The sequence below is a fragment of the Trypanosoma rangeli genome (genome assembly GCF_003719475.1).
Source record: "Trypanosoma rangeli strain AM80 chromosome Unknown Tra_15.4_contig_00335, whole genome shotgun sequence".
NCBI classification, from domain to species: Eukaryota; Euglenozoa; class Kinetoplastea; order Trypanosomatida; family Trypanosomatidae; genus Trypanosoma; species Trypanosoma rangeli.
Window position 1 is genome coordinate 1 of NW_021706081.1, and position 20,658 is coordinate 20,658.

Genomic DNA, 20,658 nt, shown 5'->3' on the forward strand with positions numbered 1-20,658 from the left:
CTCTGCGTTGCCATGATCGGTAAAGGGAGCTAGCATTTTGTCCACAAGCTTCTCATAATGAATAATGCCATTCTCTTCGAAGCCTTCAATCAAATCTCGAAACTCTTCTTCTGTATATTTTTCTCCCATTGTTGTCATAATATGACGAAATTCAGCAACAGAAACAGTACCATCTAGGTCCTTGTCAAAAACTCGAAATGCCTCTTTTACTGCTTCTGGAGAATCAGTCTTATCATCATGTTTTAGCACAAGTGCTTCATAACCAGCCATATCAAGTTCCGACACAGTATTCATAATTTCTTTAATTCTTTCTTCACTTGGATTGAGACCTGCTGCTCGAAGTGCCGTTGGAACAGAAGCTTTGGGTATTTTTCCATCCCTTTGAAGAAGTTCAAAGGCCTCCTTCATAAGGGCGGGGCGTGACATATTCCCTTTCCTTAATCGAGTAAAAGCTACGTGCGTAGATGTATACGAGGGCAATTCCACCAACACAAGGCAAAATAAATATGAAAAATAAAAAAAAGCAAGACAACAAACCCCCATAAGACAGAAACAGATAGCTGAATACGGCAATATTTCTCAATAAATAGTACATGAAACTACAGTTATTTTCCCTTGTGTTAACATTTTAAAGTATTCAAGACATATATGTGAGTAAAGGAGGAAATAAATACCATCCTTCTTTTTATCAATTTCGATGTAGAGATTTTTTGCCTTCATATGTAGCTTTAGCTACATCAAAAAATCTCTACATCTCCTATTATCACCATTGATAAAGAAAACCACAACCACCAAAAAGTTCTCATTGTGGAAAAAACACGTTCAATTTTCTCAAAGCGCTTATGTGCAGCACGCCAATTATAATCTGCAAAATTAGCAGGAATTTGTATTTCTCTTTTCTCTATGTCAATAAAGTAGGGCCTTCCAGGCGGCACAACCCGCAGGCCTTGGCCCCTCAGAAACCAACGATAGAGAAATGCTGAATTCAAGAGGCCCTTAAGAAATTTTTCTACATCGTCGGGGGTGACGTATTCAGGATTGTTTCTACGCTTCGGATCGTCCCAAAAGGTCGTATCATGATCATTAAACTTAACCTCTGCACCAACGCGGAACCTTGCATTTTGAACATTCTCCACCAAAGCTGACTGTTGTTCCTCCATATGAATCTGAAGCGCCTGAAGCCGTGGTGCAACAGTGTGCAGAAATGTCAAAACTTCTTGAACCGATGCTGTGTCAATTACCTTTACTTCTCCAGCAACCCAATCCACGGTAAATGCCCCACGTAGCTTATTTTTTTTAGTGGGTAAGTACTTATCAACAGATATAGGATCTCGTTCTTGAAGAACCCAGTTTGTCAGCGTCCCCAATTCAACTGCTTTTTCAGCAACAGGAAAGCTCACAAGGTGAGTGAAAGCAGGATCATTTGTAACATGAATAGAAAGAAAAGAGAATGCTGGCACATTTTTCAACAGACCGTCATTTTCCAAAAGCCGACGTGAAAAACCGGTATAGTCGGCATCCTCATCCCAAGTTACGCGCTTCCATTTCATGCGTTTGGCCAGTTCTTCAGACTCGTAAAACTGACTCATTGAACGGGATTCAGTTGATTCCCGAACAGTTTCCTTTTTGTTGTCGGCATCCTTCGTTCCCGTTCCTCTTATTTCCGATATCATATCCCTGACGTCGTAAAAATACCCCAGAAAACCTTTTTCCAACGCATATCTTTCTCTTCGAAGCCGAGACAGAACGGTTTTATTTGAGAAAAGCCACTCCAAAACATCTGCCTGAAAGAATGTTACCTTTGATGCCATTAAACAATATTGTTTCTAACAAGAGGCTATTATTTTCTTTATCTTGTACAAAAATAAATAAAAACAATAACAAAAAAGAAGATTAAAAAAACATAATGATAACAAAAAAACGAAAAACAAATCAAGGATGCAAAGATATTGCCAGAACTATAACAAGTTCAAAATAAAACAAAAAAGGAAGATTGACACAATATTTCTGCTTCACAAATATAAAAATATACGAACGGACTTGCGCCACCATGTTCCCCACGGGGAAAAAAAACAAGGACGACACGCATTGAACACGGGGGCCGCAAGACACAGAAGCAACCGCGACCCCTCGCCATCTGGGCGGCCGTGAGCAAAATGCAACGATCCCTCGCGGGGTCGCCCCGCCCATCGAGTGCCGGCCGCCCGGCGCGGTAAGAAAGGGGGGGGGGACGCCCACCACCAAGGCCTTTTCCCCCGGGCGTCGCGCGATGCAAGCCAGTGGTCTTTCGGCTTTGCTTCTTGCCTGGCTGTTTGGAAATCCGGCATGTTTGTATGTTTCGGCTTGCGTGCGGTGCTTGGGGTTGTTTTCGGCAATGGACTTGGGATTGTTGCTGCGGGGCGGTTCCACGTGTGTGATTGTGGGGGTGTTTTTGTTTTCTTCAGCTTCTCATTTGCGTATTGTTCATGTTTTTATTCGTCGTCTGTTTTTTGTGCTTGTGTTTTTTTTTAGGAACGAAAAATATAAAGTAAACGTGAGTAAACGAACAAACATGAGTATAGAGAAGCATATTGTTTCTTTGGAAACATTTTTTAGGCACGTTAATTACCCACTTCAACCGTTGCATTATGAAACAAAGGTAGTTTTGGATACTTTTTTTGATAAGGGAGGCTTTTTAAATTTATGCGACTTGACATTTGCAAGCTATGGAAGTAGAGTACGTGATAAGAGGGCGGAGGAGTTATCGTGGATGGACATTGGAAATTCAAAACCAAACGGAGTAGTTGCTTCGGCGCTTTTTCGACTTTTGGCCCCGGGTGGACATCTGTGCAACCTATTAGAGGCTGTGTCTATCCCACCGAGTAATTTTGCAGCACGCCTAAAAGGTTCTTGGAAGGAGAATGTGGGCGAGGAGTCGGATGTCAAATTTCCTTTTTATTTTTTTGATATACCCATGTCAGCTTTATATGCATCGTCGTATGAATTATTATCAGAATCGGCTGATACAAATTGGTATAATCTGTCTCGTTCTCGCTGTCCTCCCATGTTTCTTATTCCCTTTTGGAATCCGCCTCTTGTAACACGTTTTGAAGCAGATCATGGACAAGTGTTGACTTCACTTTCATGTTCTCCTCTTGCTTACTTTATTTTGCGGATGCTTTTTTATCTCATACACAAAGCAGAAAAAAATGGTGTTGACATGGTTTGTCTTCCACGTATAGATACGGCACGCAGAAGAGTTGGTGCATGGTTTAATATTTTAATGGGTTATGTTCGCAATTCTCCCTCTACGGAACTACCATTATACCATCGATTGTTGACGGCATATATTCAGTATTTTGTATCCGTTTCTTTTATTGAGCGTATTAGTTCAAAACGGGCCTTGGAAGATGTTCAGTGGTCTACATCAGATGTGATAGCTGCGTTGCTTCTCTCTGCCCCAACTTTTTTATGTATGCGAGGTGTTCGTCAGCCGGACCTAGAGATTTATAGAACACCGTGCAGAGATGTTGTTTCCGGGGCACTTGTATTTAAAATGATTCCATTTTTGACTGAATGTATTCTTGCGCTTAAACAAAATGGCACTGATGAGCCCTTTGTAGGTATGTCAAATTATTTTATTCTGCCACAGAAAGAAATTTGTGTGGATTCTTTAGTTATGTCATCCCGGGATGTTCTTTTTTCCAATATTTCTTTTTACAGAAATACCTTGATTGCGCTTCGTCAATCTCTGATTTCCCTTAATATTTTTAGAGATTGTAGAAGGGAACATTTTAATAATTCGCTTGAACTCTGGTATTTGTTGATTAAACCAAATGAAAATAGAGAGATGAGGGAAACTTATGTTGTTCATCATTATGAAATTTATAGTTTTTTTCTTGTTGATGTTTTTTCCATGTTGTTGAAAAGCAATTTTTTGACATGCATTGATTTTGCGGGTGCCTCTATGTTGCTACGATGTTTGGAGGTCTTTTCTATGAATTCAGTACGAAATGTTTTTCGTGAAGTAAACAACAATGGTATTCATTCGCGATTGAATATTATAGAAACTATAAGTCAACACTTTACATTGAATTGGGCAGATGAGGATGGAGCAGCACATGTTCTTAACGTGTTTGGAACAGAAATTCTTAATTTAGCGGCGGAGGTATGTCTAGCAGTTGAAGTACGGATAGAAAAAGGTGATCTGGAACCTGCGGTGTCTGTCTCATTAAAACATTCTCATGATTTTATTTTAAATATATTTGAAGGTTTACATTCCGTGCTGGAGAAATGTCGACATATGCCTGACTCTTGCTGTAAGCCAAATGGACGCGTTCGTGCTTCCTCGACGCCTAACGAGCCACGAACACAATTAAATACAGAAGAGGAAAAGGAATTATTCTTTAAAGGAATTCGACGTTCTTGTGGGTTTTCTGGGCCATTGAATCTACGTTTTGCTACTGAAAATAAGTTTTTACCGGGCACTTATGATGTTGCTGCAGAGACAGGTTTAGGCAATGAATTTCCATGTTTACTTATTATAACGAAAATTTTGGATGTTTTCCTTCATAAATTCTTTGAGTTTTACTACTCTGCATGGATACCTACGTGTAGTAGAGGACATAAGATGTGGTTACTTTCTTTGAGTAAATTTACCTGCATAAATCATCCCGAAGAATCTGCGGTGTGGGAGTGTGCTTTTTGTGAAGAGGTTTATGGTGTTTGCTGCCGTTCCAATCCTTATGGTCGGGATGGCAAAAAACTCGTTAGGGTAGAAAATTTTCAGCCCGATTTGACATACTACTGTTCAGAGTGTTATTCGTATCTTCCGCCAAGCATTGTTTTCTATACTTTGCCGACATCAAAAACAGCTTTGTGTCCGGATTGTGCGTCGCGCCCCTTTAGAAGGAGAAGTTTTCGCATTTTGGCAGCGTATAAGACGTGGATAATAATTCTATTTGTTTTTATTTTGTTCACGTTTTTTTATAGCATCTGAAACTATGGCCAACTGAAAATTTTACCGTATTCCCTATTTCAACTTTTTTACCCCTTCACTGTATAAATGAATTTAATAGAATCAAAGAAATGAACGACATTTGAATGATGAGACAACGCTTAAGTTCATTGCTTTATTGTAAAATTTTTCATTTTTTTTATTTTTCATTGTTTTTGGGTATATATATGCTTATTATTATTATTATTATTTGGTGCGTGTGTCTTCTCTCAAACGATAAACATATATATTTAAAGGATTTATTATTAGGCCTGACGCAATAAGTATAAAAGGGGGGAAAAAGGAACGAGATAAAAAAAAAGCTGAGTGACGATGGTTGAGGAGGAGTTAACTCTTTTTCGTGCGAAGTTGCCAGGCCTGTATACGAGTGGCGCTACGGGGCCAGGGGTTGGACCGGGGTCTTATAACATCGCATATACTTCTTCCAAGCCCATTCATGGCGAGGCTCCGTTTGGCATTACAAGCGATAGGTTTGCTTCGCATCGTGGTGCCCCGACGCCTGGTGTTGGGACCTATGATGTGACTTTTAATGAGGCCGGGACTGGGGACATTACTATGGTTCCATTTGCTTCTTCAGTGGCTCGTTTTTATGCACCCCGCGCCGATGAAGTTCCTGGCCCAGGGGCATATCCTCACGATGGTAATAGGTGGGGTAAAAATGGGCGTGCTCATACCATTGGGACATTTCGTTTTAAGGGCACTGAGGATGCGTTTTTTCTGGGTCCAGGCTCATATAACCCAAATTATGATTCGGGTCGTCGCGCACATCCACGTGCGGCTAATTTTGGCGGTTATAGTGGCCGTGGCGATCCTCAGTTTAGCGATGTACCAGGACCTGGACATTATGACATTGCAGCTTCTGCAAAGTCTATTTACGATAATAAACCCAGTTCAATGTTTGCAACAAAAACTGTGCGTTCAGTCTTTGGAGGCAAGGCGGGGACTCCAGGGCCTGGGACTTATGATTTGCCTTCGTATTTTCAATCCTTAGAACAATATCGTGATGCAAACCCTGAAACTTTTTTTGCTTTTGGTTCCTCAGCGCTTCGTTATGGCCCCTATGAGCCTACAGATTTACCGGGTCCAGGTACTTACACAGGAGAAATTGCACCGCGTCGTCCAAAGACGCTGCCAAAAACGAAGGGAACATCTTCGTTTGCCTCCGAAACAAACCGAAACAGGCTACCTTGTGGAACGAACCTCGGTCCTGGGGCGTATGAGCTCAGTAAACCTATTAACGTGCGGAAACATCAATTGGCTTCTGTGCCTTTTCGCTCCCGTTTGTCAAGATTTCCTTCACCAAAACGCACGGAAGCAGGAGAAATTGTTGAACCATATCGTACTCTTGTACGTGTACCACGCCGTATTCATCCTGCTAGATTTTTGGGTGATACCGTCGTCACCGCACCAAAAATGGGTTCAAGATCCGTTGTTCCAGATCGTGTTTATGATGTCAAGAATGATTGGACGAAACCTACTTGTACAAGTGGCTCGTATTTGGGTACTGCCCCTCGTTTTGAGAAAAAAGCCTTGAATGATTTTCCTGGTCCGGGCCAGTATGATGTTTTAAAAAAAGATTTGTCGAATGGGGCAAAATCGTTAAATGGCACATGGGGAACTGATGGAAGGTTTAAGTCCGGCAATGGAGGTGGCGATCCTGGCCCAGGACACTATCGCTCTGACAGCACCTTCTACAAAAAGAGCTTTAACTGTACCATTGGTTTTACAGAGGAGATGTAAACTAAAGATGATGTTTTTTTTTTTGCTCATGCTTTTGACAAGGCTTTACTGTATCCTTTGAATACTAAAGGGTATGAAGGGAAAATTAAGAACCAAGGAATGAATTGTTCGAATGTATATTTTAACATTTTTTTTTTTTTTATGACAGATGAACTTCAAATTTTGTACAAAATTGTTTATTGTCACAGAACTAGTTATTTTAAATTTTTGGTTGTTGTTCTCTTGTATTTCATTTTGGTGGATATATATTTATTGAAGCACTTTTTGAATATATATTTTTTGTTTGTTGCTTTCTTTTTAGTCAGTGCGTTGTTGTTTTCCGTTTGATAGTAAAACACACAGGTGAATTAATTAGATCCATGATACCTCGACTAAGCTCTTCTTCGAGGTGGGTGTCCCGATTACCGGAGTTTGCAAGTCGTGCTCTTCAGGTAGACCAGATGGAGCTGGATTCGGCGCTGTCGCAGATGTACTCACTCTGCTTGAAGCCCTCTCTAGTTAGCAAAATGAGCAAGGCACGTAAAATGACAAAAAATCACTATCACCGTGATGATCCTGCTTTTATTGTTCTTCAGGTGCTGGCCTTAGTCATTACAGTTGTGGCTTACGGTTTGGCACTAAAAGGTAGCTTACTGCAGATTATTTACAATATATTATATGAAGTAGGAGTGACTTACCTATTTATAGGTGTGATTATGGCATCACTAACTTGGGTGTTTGCAAATCAGTTTCTGATGAGTAGTAGTGGCAACCTGCATGAGGTATCGCAGGAGGCGGATTGGCATTACTCGTTTGACATTCACTGCAACGGTTTCTTCCCCTATTTTGTTTGGACAAGAGTAATCCAATTTATGATTTTACCGCTGCTCCTTCAGCCATCCTTTTTGGCGTGTCTGATTAGCAATTGCTTGTACATGATTGGGTTTGTGTTGTACGCATATATAGTGTTTCTTGGCTACTTGGAGCTTCCAATGCTGGTACAGCAGCAGAAATTGGTGTACCCGGTGCCTGTTATTGTGATCTTTATACTTTTTATTACTTTTTTTGCCAGGTGGAATTTGAGTCAGTGGAATTTGTCCCAGATGTGGCAAGATTAATTAATTTTCATCGTTTTTCCCATTTCCACTGCCGCGTGCGACGTCGGTACGTGCATCCCACATATCCTCTTGGAGGGTACGTGAAAGGGTAAAATAGTACGGAAAAAGAAAAAGAAAAAACGAGGGAAAAATGAGGAGGCTTTTCTTTGGGTTACAGCGTTTCCACATTTTTCCGTCAATTTCCCCATATATATGTGGAGGGAGAGGACATGGAAAATTTGAAAGGTGAGAGGATCTGTGAGCGGAATTTGTTGTTTATGCTGACTCAACCTGGCTTTGAGAAAACGGCTGAAGCGGAAAAAGTGGGATAAAAACAAAACAAAACAAACAAGGAAATAAATTTATTTTATTATTATTATTATTATTATTTCAATAAAAAAGACTTTTTTTTCCGTTTACCTCTGTCTCATGTTGGGCACAATTTATACGCACAATATTTCATATACGTGCATTAGGGGCTACGGTTCTGTAGCTGAAAGGGCTAAAAAGGGCAACAACAACGTAACGAGCCTACCATATATAGACATATATACTATATTTATATAGCTACATATTAAGGAAAATAAAACCAAAACCCGACAAGTGAGGGGTTGTTATGCTTCGTCGTAGTTTGATTCACCGTCGGTACCCATTTAACAAGCGTGGTCCTCGTGAGCGCAAATCATGGAAACATCATGTATTGACAGATCCTCCCAAGCCAATTCACTGGCGTGATCCAAAGGTCTGGACAAAGGATTTAGGTACCATGAAATCTTTCGATGCCCCTCAATGGGATCTGTGGCAAAATCGGGCACGCTCTGAAGATATGGATGAGGCCTTGCAGCCCTTTATGGACATGCCCCAGTCTCTCAAGGATCGACGCTACGATATTCCGTGGTGGGCAAATCCTTTTGGTGCATGGTATCTACAGAATATTCTCTCAGTAGAGTTGCTGAAGCTTCCCAGTCGAACAAATGCGGAGAAAATATCAATTTATAGAAATCGTAAGCACCTCTTTTCTTCTGGCAAGAAGGGGGAAACTATTCTGGACGATGAGATTTTAGGTAACATCATCAAGGAGAGATGGAGAACGTTGGAGTTTGGTGATCGCGACGCAGGCTATCCTTGCACGTTTAGTGATTATATTCAATTTCTTAACGAGTGGTTTAAGTCGCTTGACGAGGAAGGCATACAAAGATTACGTGAACACTTTGATAGACGGATTCGTCCCCTTTTAGCGGTGATGTCACCGGTAGATATACTCTGGTTGGAGGCCCTGACTCAGAACTCTCCTCATAATAAGGAACAGTTGCAACGTCGGATTGCGTTTCAGACAAGTCTTGGAACTCCAGAGTTTTTTGATATGTCAAAGCGACTTCGCTACGAAATCAATGAAGATTACAAGGTTCGTGATGAATTGGGTCCTGAGCTTTTTGCGCTGTGGAGCAAGGCGCCTGAGCGGTGGCCGCCAGAGCGTCTGTCAAAGATGTATGGTCTAGATTTTACATTGGTTCGCAAAATACTTGTGTGGCACCATTTTAAGGCGTGCTATGATGCCTGTGTGGAGCCAGATTGGACTCTGCCCAAGCGTCTTTTTGCTCTGGAATGGATTCGAGATGTTAGGGCACGTAAACACGGTTTATTTTACGGGAAAATGCGTTTTGCTGAACAAAAGATTACTTTTTACAGTGATCGGTTCCTGTTTCGAGACTTGGTAAATCGTCGAGAGGCAAGCTACGCCAATGTCTGGGAAATGGATGACCCCTATCGCTTTTTACAGACTGAGCAAGACTACGAAGACTACTGGGGTGATAACTACGACGTCTATCGCCGCATGTTTCCTGAGATGATTGGAAAAAGCGGTGAACCGGTGCAGCAATACGGACAAATGCCAGTTTGGGCAGGGCCACATCGTCAGCATGCCAATAAGTCTGAGCATAATTGGATGTTTGCTGAGATTGGTGTGAATGTGGGACATGAGGCTTTGAAGAAGCTGGAACTGGATCCTACAAACGAAAAGCGTCGGAGATTTGTCATTCGTCAACCAGATGGCACGCTTCGCTCCGCAAAAATGTCAGAAATGCGGGCGTGGTATTGGAAGGAGGAATGGGCAGATTTCCGTTTTTGGGCTCCTAACATGGAGTGGGGAATTGAAAATACACCATCGCAGGAGCAATATCAAGAGCATGTTCCAGACACACCGGATGCGGACTACCGCAAACAGCGTCGCATTCAATCTCGCCCAGTGAAGTGGTTTTACGAAAGCCATTACACCCGCACAGGCAACTTTGCGGGGTTTCAACCCCTCCGTTTTATGCAGCGCCGCACAGAGCGCGAGGTGCGCTGGCCTGACGTGATCAATGCGGCGGTGCAGATTCAGAAGCGAAAACCGAATGCTTACATCTTTAAGGCTATTCCTGAGATGTAATCTTGTTGCATTTGCTGAAAATGGAAGTGGCGTTCACAGGGTGATGGCCAATGAGATGGATGTGGGCTGGAACACTAATTTCTTTTCTGCTCTTTTGTTGTTGTTGTGCATGCTTTTGTGTCTTCTTTACTTCTTGCCTTTTTGAGGTCTCGTTGGGCTTGTCCTGTATTGTCTTTTTTTAAGTTGGTACTTTTTTTTTTTTCTTTCGGCTGTTGTGCATATGTGTGAATATGCATCTTTTTAAGGCAAAGGAAGAGCATACATTTCACGCTTGTCGTGTGCCATCTTGGCTGCTGCACAGATGGAGAATGAAAATTCGGGGCCGTTACCCGACACTAGGCCTGCAAAAGAGAGGACAAACGTCTATTCTGTCCCCCCTTTTTCGTATTACGTCGCGCCCAAAGAGGGAGAGCCCCCGGAAGAACCCTCGCCACCCACTTCAAAGGCGCACGAGCCTTTTTATAACTCGGAACCTATCTTTGGGGCTGGAGAGCGCTGCTTCTATGCACCGCCCCAAACATTCCCGGCGAACAATTTTGGTCGCTCTCTTGAGCAGCAGCGATATTTGAGAGAAATCAATAAACCATGTATTATTTCGTTGTGGGATCAGGCTTGTTTGGGCCACCTGTTCCCTGGCATGTTTGAGGGCAAGATTGACGCTATGGAGTTGTTCCATCTTCTTAAGATGGTTCTCATGGTGATGATTAACTCTGTGACTGTGGCGATTAATGTGTTTTACGGCACAACAGCCTCAGCGAACTTTCTTGATTGGGCCAGGACAATGTCCGGGGTTGTTTTCTTTTCCGAGTTCTTGGTGGTATACGCCTTGTTCCTGTTTCTCATCATTGTCACACTACATGCAATGGTGTGTGACAATGTCGGCGCCAAGCTTGCCGGTGACATCGCTGCTCTTTCAAATAGGATATCCACATTTTCTGTATTTCGTGTTGTGGCGATAGTTTCTCCGGCCTTTGCCATTAACCGCATTTTTCCTATATTTCAAAATGCAATGACTCTCACGGATTACCTCAGGGCGGTCGTCCTTCTTCTGTTGTGGCTGTGTGCGTGTTTCTTGGCGATGGCGGCTGTCATGCTGAAGATGACCCAGATTAGCTTTACAAGCACTCAGAGTATCACTAACTGGTCTCTTAGTGAGTTCATTCAACTCATTGGCCTCACTATGAATTTGGCTCGTTTAGATGATTCCTACACAACAGAAACTGAGGTGTTGCTGGATGCAGTTCATCACCACTTTTGCAGCCCTGGAATTCCAAGGGGTCTCAATCGTGCGGAGTGTTTATACACCCGCGTTTGCGACTATTTATCCCTTTCACGCCCCACAAACTATGAATACTTTGACGTCATCTTTAACTACCACTTTAAATACAAGCAGGATTCAGAGAAAATGACAGTGTGCATGAAGCTGCGCAAAATGTTGAATTATTTGGCCTTTGTACTTCGAATGGACAATTCCGTCCTGCGCCGCTTGCTCCAGATGTCACAATCACCTCTTCCCTTCTTTCAGATGGGGCGTGACGCCTTCGTTCAATCCTTCAAGGAGCACGACGAGTTGGGTATGCTCGTTGCGGTATGGCGCAGCGATCCCGCATCGGTGCCGGTAAAGATGTTTGCAAGGGAAAATAAAAAAGGGTTTGACGTCACCTACACCTGTGCAGATGGCCGCGAGGTGTGGGATGTGGAAAACTTGTCCCAGCTTCAGACTAACTCGGAGTCAGAGAAGAAGTTTTACGATGATATTGTGGGAGCTTGTCACTTATTTATGTAGACCACATAGAAACACGTATGTACATGTCTTATGAAACCTACGTGTTCTAGCAGTGTTTTTCAGATTTTTTTTTATTTGCTTTTGTTTTGTATTTCTGTCACATACTTAAAAAGAAAAAATAATCTGTTCTAAGCATCCCACATCCACTCTTTATGCTTCTGTACGCATTTGCCTTAATAACGATTGAGTGTTTGCTTCAGTTGAGAATGTGTGGACTGCTGTCCAATTCCGTTGTGTCCTTTGTGTGTATGTGTGTGTGTAGCGTTTTTTTTTCTTGTCTTTTTGCCCCTTTGCTTTCACTCGTGCTTATTCCTGCCTTCTTGATCTTTCCATCGTCGATCTCTTTTTGTTTTACTTATTCTGCTTTTTTTTTTTTGCTCTGTCCATAAACCGCTAACGGTGGAGAAACGCATTGCCGTGGTGTGGGGGCGTTTGATCCGTCACGCAACGAAGAGGAAGGAAGGAATAAAGGGGGAAAAAACAAGAGCAAAGGGAGAAGTAAAAAGGGAGGCAAAGGGACGGGGCAGTACCGGGAAGCAGAGCGGTATTGGATGCAACTGGAGGAGGAGCCGGAGAGTAAACACGAGAGGATTGCGGAATGGCGAAAGTTGAACACAAAACGGTACGGCTACCGCGCCGCATACCACGAGGCAGTCACACAAAAAGATGATGTGCCTCCAGAGTATCTGCGCAAAATGGTGAAGGACAACGGTGACCTTAGCGGGAAACGTTTCGGTACGGAGCGCAAGTTATGTGTTGCGTTATTGAAGTACATGCCACTGGCACTTTACAAGTTGCTTGAGAATATGCCGATGCCTTGGGAGGAGACACGGTATGTTAACGTTGTATACCACATGGGAGGTGTACTGACGCTCGTTGATGACACACCAACGGTCCCGGAGCAGTTGTATCTAGCTCAGTGGGGTTCCATGTGGACACGGATGCGCTTGCACAAGGTAGAACTTCAGCAGGAGGGAGGCGCTTTTCGTCGCATGGTGCACAAAGGCAATGAAAATGAACCTCCACTAGACTATGGTGATTACCTCATGGATCGTGATCCCCCACCAGCAGTGCATGACGAGCTTGACGAGGAGGATTTTGCAGCCATCACTGATTGGTTTTATGATCCTTTTCCCCGGTTGGTGCATCCAAATCAAATTCGTGGTTCACGTCGACCCAATGGGTATTATTTTTCCATCAGTGTTGTTGAGTCGCTCTTTCGTAGCGCCTCCCCGATACTACCGTTGCTGGATGATCGCAACTACTACTACCTCTGGGACCTAAGGTCGTTTTATACGGCAAAGGCGATGCATCTTGCGATTCCGCGGGCACCAAAGTTTGAGGCACCTCCTGCAGTGTATGAAGAGGACCAGGATTGGACGGAGTTTAACGATCTTCGGCGGATAATTCACCGCGACGATCCACGCAAGCCTCGATTTACGATGCTTACCGAACGGCAGATTGCATTTCCATTTTTGTACGGCGGCGTGGTGGAGGCAGTCACAGTGGCGCCCTACCACTACCCCGCGGAGGTTCGTGTGGAGAACGACGATCCTGCTCTGCCTTGCTTCTCGTGGAACCCTTCCATCAATCCTATTAAGGCTTTAAAACGGAATCACGCCGAGGTGACGGCGGCGAGTAAGGGTGCCTTGCTATCTGTGGCACTGCAGCATCTGCAGAATGGGTATGAGGCAATGAAGACGACGGAGACGACATGTACCGTGCAGCTTCCATCAGACTTTACTCCTTTTCTGGGGGATCTTCCATTGGAGGATGTGGACACCAAACAGGCCATGATGTTGGCATTCGCTCCTGCACCATACAACGCTTTCGAAGGTGAAATGAAGCGCCGTGTGGACATTCCTGTTGCAGAGCATTGGTGTCAGGATCCTCCGACGTTATTGTCAAGCGACACACGTGATAAAACTCTTCGTAGTTATACACAATTGTTGAAGCATCATGTCGCAAAGAATCTTAGTCGAGACCGACTTCAGACGCGGAAACGACAGAAAGAAAAAACTGAGGATGTCATGCAATCTTCTCGTCGATTAGATGAGCTTGGCAGTCTGGAGTTTTTTCAGAAGACGAAGATTGACTGGATGGAGGCCGCTCTTCAAGTTATGCGGCAGGGACACAACATGTTGGTTCAGCTGATTAACGTCAAGTGTCTCCCCTACGTTCACATTGATTACAACTTTGAAGCTAAGCCCACGCGTACGTTGACAACGAAGGAAATTAAGAAGAGTCGCTTGGGCCCGGCGTTTCATTTGATTCGTGAGTTGTTGGGGTTTATGAAGCAACTCATCGACATGCACGCGATGTATAGGCTTGGTAAAACGGACGCATTTCAACTCGCGGATGCAACACATTACCTCTTTGCTCATCTTGGACGTTTGACCGGTGTGTATCGGTACAAGTTACGAGCCATGCGGCAAATTAAACGCACCCGAGACTTAAAACATGTTCTCTACAGTAAATTTAATGTGGGGGAGGTGCTGGGGGGTCCAGGATGTGGTTTCTGGGCTCCGGCGTGGCGCGTGTGGGTGTTTTTCTTGCGTGGGATGACGCCGCTGTTGCAGCGTTACCTAGGCAATCTTACAGATCGCGTGCTTCGCGGGCGTGAATCGAAAGGCAAATACGACGGCAAGCGCATTACCCGTCAGAGGGTCGAGACGGATAAGGACGTAAATATTAAGGAGGCGTTTAGACGGGAGCTGCGTGAAATGCTTCCGGAGGACGTGCGCGCGGACGTTATTCGGACGATGGATCAACACATGAACGAGGCCTTTCGTCACTGGCGGGCTGGTCTCCAGTGGGCCGTGCCAGGCCTAGCCAAGTCTTTGACGGAGTTGGTCAACAAGTACGTTAAGCTACGAGCTGAGGAATACATTCGCGTCACACAATACCAGCGAAAACGCATCAATGAAGGGGATACGGTTGACAAGCAGGCTTTTATGAAAAATCTCGGTCGTCTAACGCGTCTAAAACTCATGGAAGAGCAAGAGCGTCAGCGGGCATACCTCGAGGGGCGAGATGCACTTGTGATTACCCCCGAGGAGGCCACTGAGATTTACCGCATGATGGCAAACTGGCTTAGTGACCGCGGATTTAAAAAAATTGAGTTTCCTAAAGTGTCACGACCAGCTGAGCTGCGACTCCTAGAGCTTTCCTTAAACCGTCTCCGGGACCAGCACAACATTGCGAATCGACTCACACAGGCCCAACGTGAGGAGCAGGCACGCATTGAGGAGGCCTTTAACTCTCCTCACGATACACTTTCGAAAATTATTGACTGTCTAGCGCGTGTACGCCGTTTTAAGAATGTTGAGGTGGAGTACATGGATACATTTTCAACACTGTATCCTATATACAATGTGGTGCCATCTGAAAAACTTGTGGACTCTTTCCTGGATCAGTACCTTTGGTATGAAGCCATGGACCAACAGCGTCTGTTCCCCAACTGGGTGAAACCCTCTGACATGGAACCTGTACCTGTTCTTCTGTACAAGTGGTGTCAGGGTGTTAATGACAGTCCTGGTCTGTGGGATGTTACACGGGAAGAATCTACGGTTTTGTTGCATGCAAACTTGGAGGACAGCTTTTTTGACAATGTGGACTGGAATTTGTTCCGCCCTCTGTTGGAACTAGTGATGGATAAGTCTCTGGTTGAATACATTGTTAGTCGCCATGACGTTGTTGTGGAATTTAAGGACATGAGTTACCAATGCCGGAAGGGATTACTACGTGGATTTATGTTTTCTTCGTTTTTGTCACAGTATTGGGGTCTTGTTATAGACGTGCTACTACTTGGGACGCAACGCAGTCAAGAGATCGCAGGATCCGCCAGGCGGCCCAACCCATTTATGACATTTATGCGAGACCCACTGCTTGCCACATCGCATCCTATTCGTGGATATTGTCGATACAAGAATGAGGTCTATGTTCTTCTTAAATATACAAAAGTAGAGGCGGACGATGTGCGACGGCGGTACATGGAGGAGACTAAACATGATCCAGACAAACGTGCTCTAAATGCCTCGGTGTATGGATTTAAGAATGCCAATCAGTGGCCAAGAGCTGCCAGGATGCGTTTATTTCTCAATGATGTGAATCTTGCGCGTGCAGTTCTTTGGGAATTTTGTGGCCGTCTACCACCAAGCATAGCTGAAATAAATGAGTCCAACACCTTTGTGAGTGTATACTCTAAGGATAATCCTAACCTGCTTTTTGACATGGGTGGTTTTTCCGTACGAATTCTACCAGTGTGTCGTACAGAAGAGGAGGTATTGGAGAACGAATCTACATGGAATCTCCAGCACGCTGCGAGCAAAGATATCACCGCAAGAGCGTTTCTACAGGTTGCACCGGATCATGTTAACCATATACGGAATAAGGCGCGCCGCGCTATTATGATGGTGGGTAGTTCTACCTTTCAGAGTATTGCGGCTAAGTGGAATGCGCTTGTTACTGAAATTGTGCCGTATTACCGAGAAGCGATTTTGGGGACCGACAGCCTCCAGAAGGTTCTTGCCCGAGCAGAGCATCGGATGCAGTCCAGGGTGATGATGGCGTTGAATTCAAGGTCCAAGGCACGATTTCCCCCGGCGATGTTTTACGCACCGACCGACCTTGGTGGTCTTGGGATGCTTTCCGTGGGTCATTCACTTATTCCTGCCCGTGACCTCATCTACTCTAGGACAACCAGTACAGGTGTGCAATTCTTTTATTCCGGCCTTACAAATGCTGATGACATACCTATCCCTAATGTTTTGCAGTACTACACACCCTGGGAGACAGAGGTTCGTGAAAGCGTTAAGGCATGGACAGAGTTCAGCGTGCGGGATCGTGAAGCCAAGGCGGCTGGTACACGACTCTCACTAGATGATATTGAGCCCATCATCAATAAAGGTATCCCGCGAATTCGGGTTCTCTTTTCTCGTCATGCCAAACTATTTCAGTTTGATAAGGGGTTTCGTTGTCGCATGGAGTTTCAGCGTTACCTTGCTGGGAAGTACCTGAAGAACTGGTGGTTTCACCCCGAGCACGATGGCAATATATGCGGTGGCGTCTTGGAGAAATATCGGGTAGACATCATCATTGCCCTCGGTGGCGTGGAGGCTATTCTTGAACACAGTATGTTTAAGGGGACTGGATTTCCCTCGTGGGAGGGCATCGAGTTTAACCGCTCCGGTGGGTTTGAGAACTCCAAGAAGGACAGTAAGTTGGCTAAGCAGCAGCGTGCAGGTCTCGCCAATGTTCCTAATCGACGCTTTGCGTTATGGTGGTGTCCAACGATTAATCGTGCTGATGTTCAAGCGGGATTTGAATCTAAAATTGACACCACAGGTGTATTTATGTGCGGTAAGCTCGAAACGATTAAAAAGTCGCTGATAAAAATATTTAGTGGTTCACTTTGGGAAAAGTGCCACGGGGCTGTTGTCAACGACATTGCCAGCAAATTGAAGGACTCCATGACGGATTTGGATGCAGCTTCTGTGACTCTTCAGCAGCAACACCCTCAAAAGTCGTACACCTATACAAGTTCCTCAGCAGATGTCGTTATGGTTTCAACTTCGCGTTGGCCTGTGACAGCGAAACCGACGGTGCTTTCGGACGAGGCCGGGGATGAGTACCGTTCTCACCTAACGAGCAAGTTTTGGATTGATGTTCAGTTGCGTTGGGGCAACTACGATAGTCACAACATCGCAGAATATACAAGGAAAAAATTTTACGAGTATTCCTCGGCCAAAATGTATCCTTTTCCAGCTGGTATAGTTGTGGGGATCGACTTGGCGTATAATTGTCATTCGGCTTTTGGGTACTGGATTCCACAGTTGAAACCACTAATGACGAAACTTATGTCGGCCATTATGCGACACAACATTGCCCTTAATACTTTGCGAGACAGGATGAAGCGCGAGCTACAGCTTTTCAGTTCTGCCCCCACAGAGGCAGGTTTGTCGGTGACTAATATCGCGGAGCTTTTTTCAGAAGGAATGCGTACATGGATTGTCGACGACAGTGCCACCTACGTCACGAGTGAACAGCCAACAGCAGAAGGGGGAAGGAAGTTTCGCTCGGAGAATGGCGCCGTGCTGTTGTTCGAGCCTACCACTGGTCAACTAAAGCTCAGTATTGTGCACAAGAGTGTTTTTGCAGGACAAAAGCGACGCACAAAACTTGCGCGTGAAAAGGCAGCCGAGGAAATTGCTTCATGGCTTCGAAGCACACCGGCAAGTCAAAGACCAGGCAAGATTATAGTTACCCGCTCCCGCTTCCGTCAAACACTACATAACATGCTTGTGCTAGACTATCCCAACATTATCATTGGTCAGAGTGAACTTAACCTTGCTATTCCTATGGTGTTGCGCCACAGTCGTCTGGTGGATTTGCGTATCTCCGCCACCGAGAGTAAAGGGTGGGAGTTCTGCTTGTATGATGATTGGCTGCAGCAGTTTCAACCGGCGACATGCTTCAATCTTCTCAATCTCATTCTGCGCGGGTACCACGTCAACCTCAACCGGACGCGTGAAACATTGGTGCCGGATTTGCACGTGGAGGTGCATTATTCGCACTTTTGGCCCACGTATACCCGTGAGGAGTGGGAACGAGTGTCAATACGTCTACAGGAGATGATTATTGCGGACTCTGCACGACGCATGAATGTCAGTCCGAATCAATTTACTGAGATGGAAAAGAAGGATATCCTCCTAGGGAAGAAGATGACAACTATTGAGATTCAGGAAGAGGAAAAGAAGGAGCTTGAGGACATGAAACGGACCAAGTTGGTCCAAGAGCAGACGGTAAGCTTAACCACTAAGTCGGGTGAAAAAATCAAAAGGAAAATTAAGGCTGCATTTGACTTTGGAAATTCTACAACAGCTAGTAATTGGCGAACACGCTCTCTCGCCGATGCGGCGGCATTCGATGAATCCACGCCTATAGAAATTGATGCGGTAGGTACAGTGGCTAGCAGCGATCAGCTTGTCGTTCCCATGGAAATTTTGAAATTGTTTTTTTCCTGCTGTGATGTGCAGGCACAGTGCTGCGCATACCTCTTCGGCCAAACCCTTCCTCAATCTCCTAATGTTAAGGAGGTGTTGTGTGTTATGGTCCCACCACAAAAGGGTTCGGCAGTGGAGTGTGCAACACCGGTGCACATTCCACACAAAAACTCTGCACTTGTGGAAAATCATCTCTCACTCCTTGGAGTGCTTCGCTGCAGTGGCGGGGAACCTGTCGTACACTCAAGGGATTTGGCACTACACGGCCGGCTTTTGGCGTCCAACGACGAGCTGCAGACGGAAGGGCTTGTGACCGCCGTCATGGGCATTTCACAAGATGGCCTTCATATACGTTGCTACACCACAACAAGGGAAGGTATTTCATGGGCCTTGGAACACTACGCGAAAGCGCTAGAACGTGAGCCAATGGAGGTTGCACCAGCACACGTCGCGCCATGCCGGGCGACACTTTCTGCGGATCTTCAGGGGTTTTTTCTTGTACCTACTGATGGAGAGTGGAACTATGCATTTAAGGGGGCTACCTGGCGTGAATCCACAGAGTTCGATGTTACTGCCGAACTCCCGCCCCCTTTTTTTGCTGCTCAGCATCGCCCAGATCATTTTTTGAATTTTGCGCGTCTCTCCGAGGAAGAAGGCGCAATTGATATGGCGGACATAGATGATAGCATGGCGTAGATACTGCTACTTTACGAGGAAATGACGTTCCAGAGAAGAATGTGAGGGTACCCGAGGGGTAATAGCGGCATAAACTAGGAGAAAAGAAAAGAAAAAGGAACTGTGACAGTAAAAGGACGAGGGTAAGGTGTTGACTATTGATGCGATCAGCGAAAGGGTTCCCTAAAAAAAAAAAAATTAATTTACCTTCCTGTTTTTCCAGAAATGCATTGTGGGGCAAAATGTCTTTTATTTTTTACACTGAAACCCCTCTGTTTTTGTTTCATTTTGCCTCCCTTGTTTTTCTTCTTTATTTTTTGTTCTTGTTCTGATCTCCTTTGCTGTGATCCTAGTCCTTCATACGTGCGAACATAAGCACACACACACACACACACAAGTACGTGTACTGGTGAAGAATAGCTACTGACGATTTGTGGAAAGTACGAAGAGGTTTTCAAGCGACATGACGGGAAGTTACGTCTACGAGAAACCAGATACATCAAAATGGAAGCTATCAGACCTTGAGCTGGGAGCGACGTTAGGGACAGGTTCCTTTGGGCGCGTACGCCTCGGGAAGCTGAAAGGAACGAATAACTACTACGCAGTGAAGTGCCTCAAGAAGCGTGAGATCATCAAGATGAAACAGGTCCAACATCTCAGCCAAGAAAAGCAGATTCTAATGGAGCTCTCACACCCGTTTATTGTGAACATGTTGTGCTCCTTCCAGGATGAACGCTGTGTGTATTTGGTGCTTGAGTTTGTGATAGGCGGAGAGGTGTTTACCCACCTTCGCTCTGCCGGCCGGTTTCCAAACGACGTAGCAAAGTTTTACCACGCGGAGCTTGTGCTTGCCTTTGAATACATTCACGGGAAAGACATCATCTACCGCGACCTGAAACCGGAGAATCTTCTGCTGGACAGCAAGGGTCACGTTAAGGTGACAGACTTTGGGT

At 44.9% G+C, this 20,658-nt stretch overlaps 9 protein-coding genes across 9 annotated transcripts, besides 8 other annotated features; 7 read left to right on the forward strand and 2 right to left on the reverse strand.

The window, feature by feature from the left end:
* Positions 1-426, reverse strand: TraAM80_07711 (calmodulin; the record flags this gene model as incomplete). The annotated part of the gene is made up of 1 exon (XM_029384492.1): positions 1-426. A coding segment is annotated over one exon (426 nt), but the record flags the coding sequence as incomplete, so codon positions are not given.
* Positions 427-737: 311 nt separating this feature from the next.
* TraAM80_07712 (uncharacterized protein) lies at positions 738-1,811 on the reverse strand (the record flags this gene model as incomplete). The annotated part of the gene is made up of 1 exon (XM_029384493.1): positions 738-1,811. The coding sequence occupies one exon, from the start codon at positions 1,809-1,811 to the stop codon at positions 738-740; it is 1,074 nt and encodes a 357-aa protein (XP_029235642.1).
* Positions 1,812-1,860: 49 nt separating this feature from the next.
* Positions 1,861-1,932: a sequence feature (GA-rich).
* Positions 1,933-2,269: 337 nt separating this feature from the next.
* On the forward strand, positions 2,270-4,978 carry TraAM80_07713 (uncharacterized protein; the record flags this gene model as incomplete). The annotated part of the gene is made up of 1 exon (XM_029384494.1): positions 2,270-4,978. One exon carries the CDS (start codon positions 2,270-2,272, stop codon positions 4,976-4,978), a length of 2,709 nt encoding a protein of 902 aa, XP_029235643.1.
* A 143-nt stretch (positions 4,979-5,121) lies between these two features.
* Positions 5,122-5,187: a microsatellite.
* A 121-nt stretch (positions 5,188-5,308) lies between these two features.
* Positions 5,309-6,736, forward strand: TraAM80_07714 (uncharacterized protein; the record flags this gene model as incomplete). The annotated part of the gene is made up of 1 exon (XM_029384495.1): positions 5,309-6,736. One exon carries the CDS (start codon positions 5,309-5,311, stop codon positions 6,734-6,736), a length of 1,428 nt encoding a protein of 475 aa, XP_029235644.1.
* Positions 6,737-7,095: 359 nt separating this feature from the next.
* On the forward strand, positions 7,096-7,833 carry TraAM80_07715 (unc-50 related protein; the record flags this gene model as incomplete). The annotated part of the gene is made up of 1 exon (XM_029384496.1): positions 7,096-7,833. The coding sequence occupies one exon, from the start codon at positions 7,096-7,098 to the stop codon at positions 7,831-7,833; it is 738 nt and encodes a 245-aa protein (XP_029235645.1).
* Positions 7,834-8,174: 341 nt separating this feature from the next.
* Positions 8,175-8,202: a microsatellite.
* Positions 8,203-8,348: 146 nt separating this feature from the next.
* Positions 8,349-8,387: a microsatellite.
* A 41-nt stretch (positions 8,388-8,428) lies between these two features.
* Positions 8,429-10,240, forward strand: TraAM80_07716 (uncharacterized protein; the record flags this gene model as incomplete). The annotated part of the gene is made up of 1 exon (XM_029384497.1): positions 8,429-10,240. The coding sequence occupies one exon, from the start codon at positions 8,429-8,431 to the stop codon at positions 10,238-10,240; it is 1,812 nt and encodes a 603-aa protein (XP_029235646.1).
* A 301-nt stretch (positions 10,241-10,541) lies between these two features.
* Positions 10,542-12,026, forward strand: TraAM80_07717 (uncharacterized protein; the record flags this gene model as incomplete). The annotated part of the gene is made up of 1 exon (XM_029384498.1): positions 10,542-12,026. One exon carries the CDS (start codon positions 10,542-10,544, stop codon positions 12,024-12,026), a length of 1,485 nt encoding a protein of 494 aa, XP_029235647.1.
* Positions 12,027-12,090: 64 nt separating this feature from the next.
* Positions 12,091-12,119: a microsatellite.
* Positions 12,120-12,258: 139 nt separating this feature from the next.
* Positions 12,259-12,286: a microsatellite.
* A 291-nt stretch (positions 12,287-12,577) lies between these two features.
* On the forward strand, positions 12,578-19,726 carry TraAM80_07718 (pre-mRNA-processing-splicing factor 8-like; the record flags this gene model as incomplete). Its single annotated transcript, XM_029384499.1, has 1 exon — positions 12,578-19,726. The coding sequence occupies one exon, from the start codon at positions 12,578-12,580 to the stop codon at positions 19,724-19,726; it is 7,149 nt and encodes a 2,382-aa protein (XP_029235648.1).
* A 275-nt stretch (positions 19,727-20,001) lies between these two features.
* Positions 20,002-20,035: a microsatellite.
* A 46-nt stretch (positions 20,036-20,081) lies between these two features.
* Positions 20,082-20,101: a microsatellite.
* A 67-nt stretch (positions 20,102-20,168) lies between these two features.
* TraAM80_07719 (protein kinase A) lies at positions 20,169-20,658 on the forward strand (the record flags this gene model as incomplete). The annotated part of the gene is made up of 1 exon (XM_029384500.1): positions 20,169-20,658. A coding segment is annotated over one exon (490 nt), but the record flags the coding sequence as incomplete, so codon positions are not given.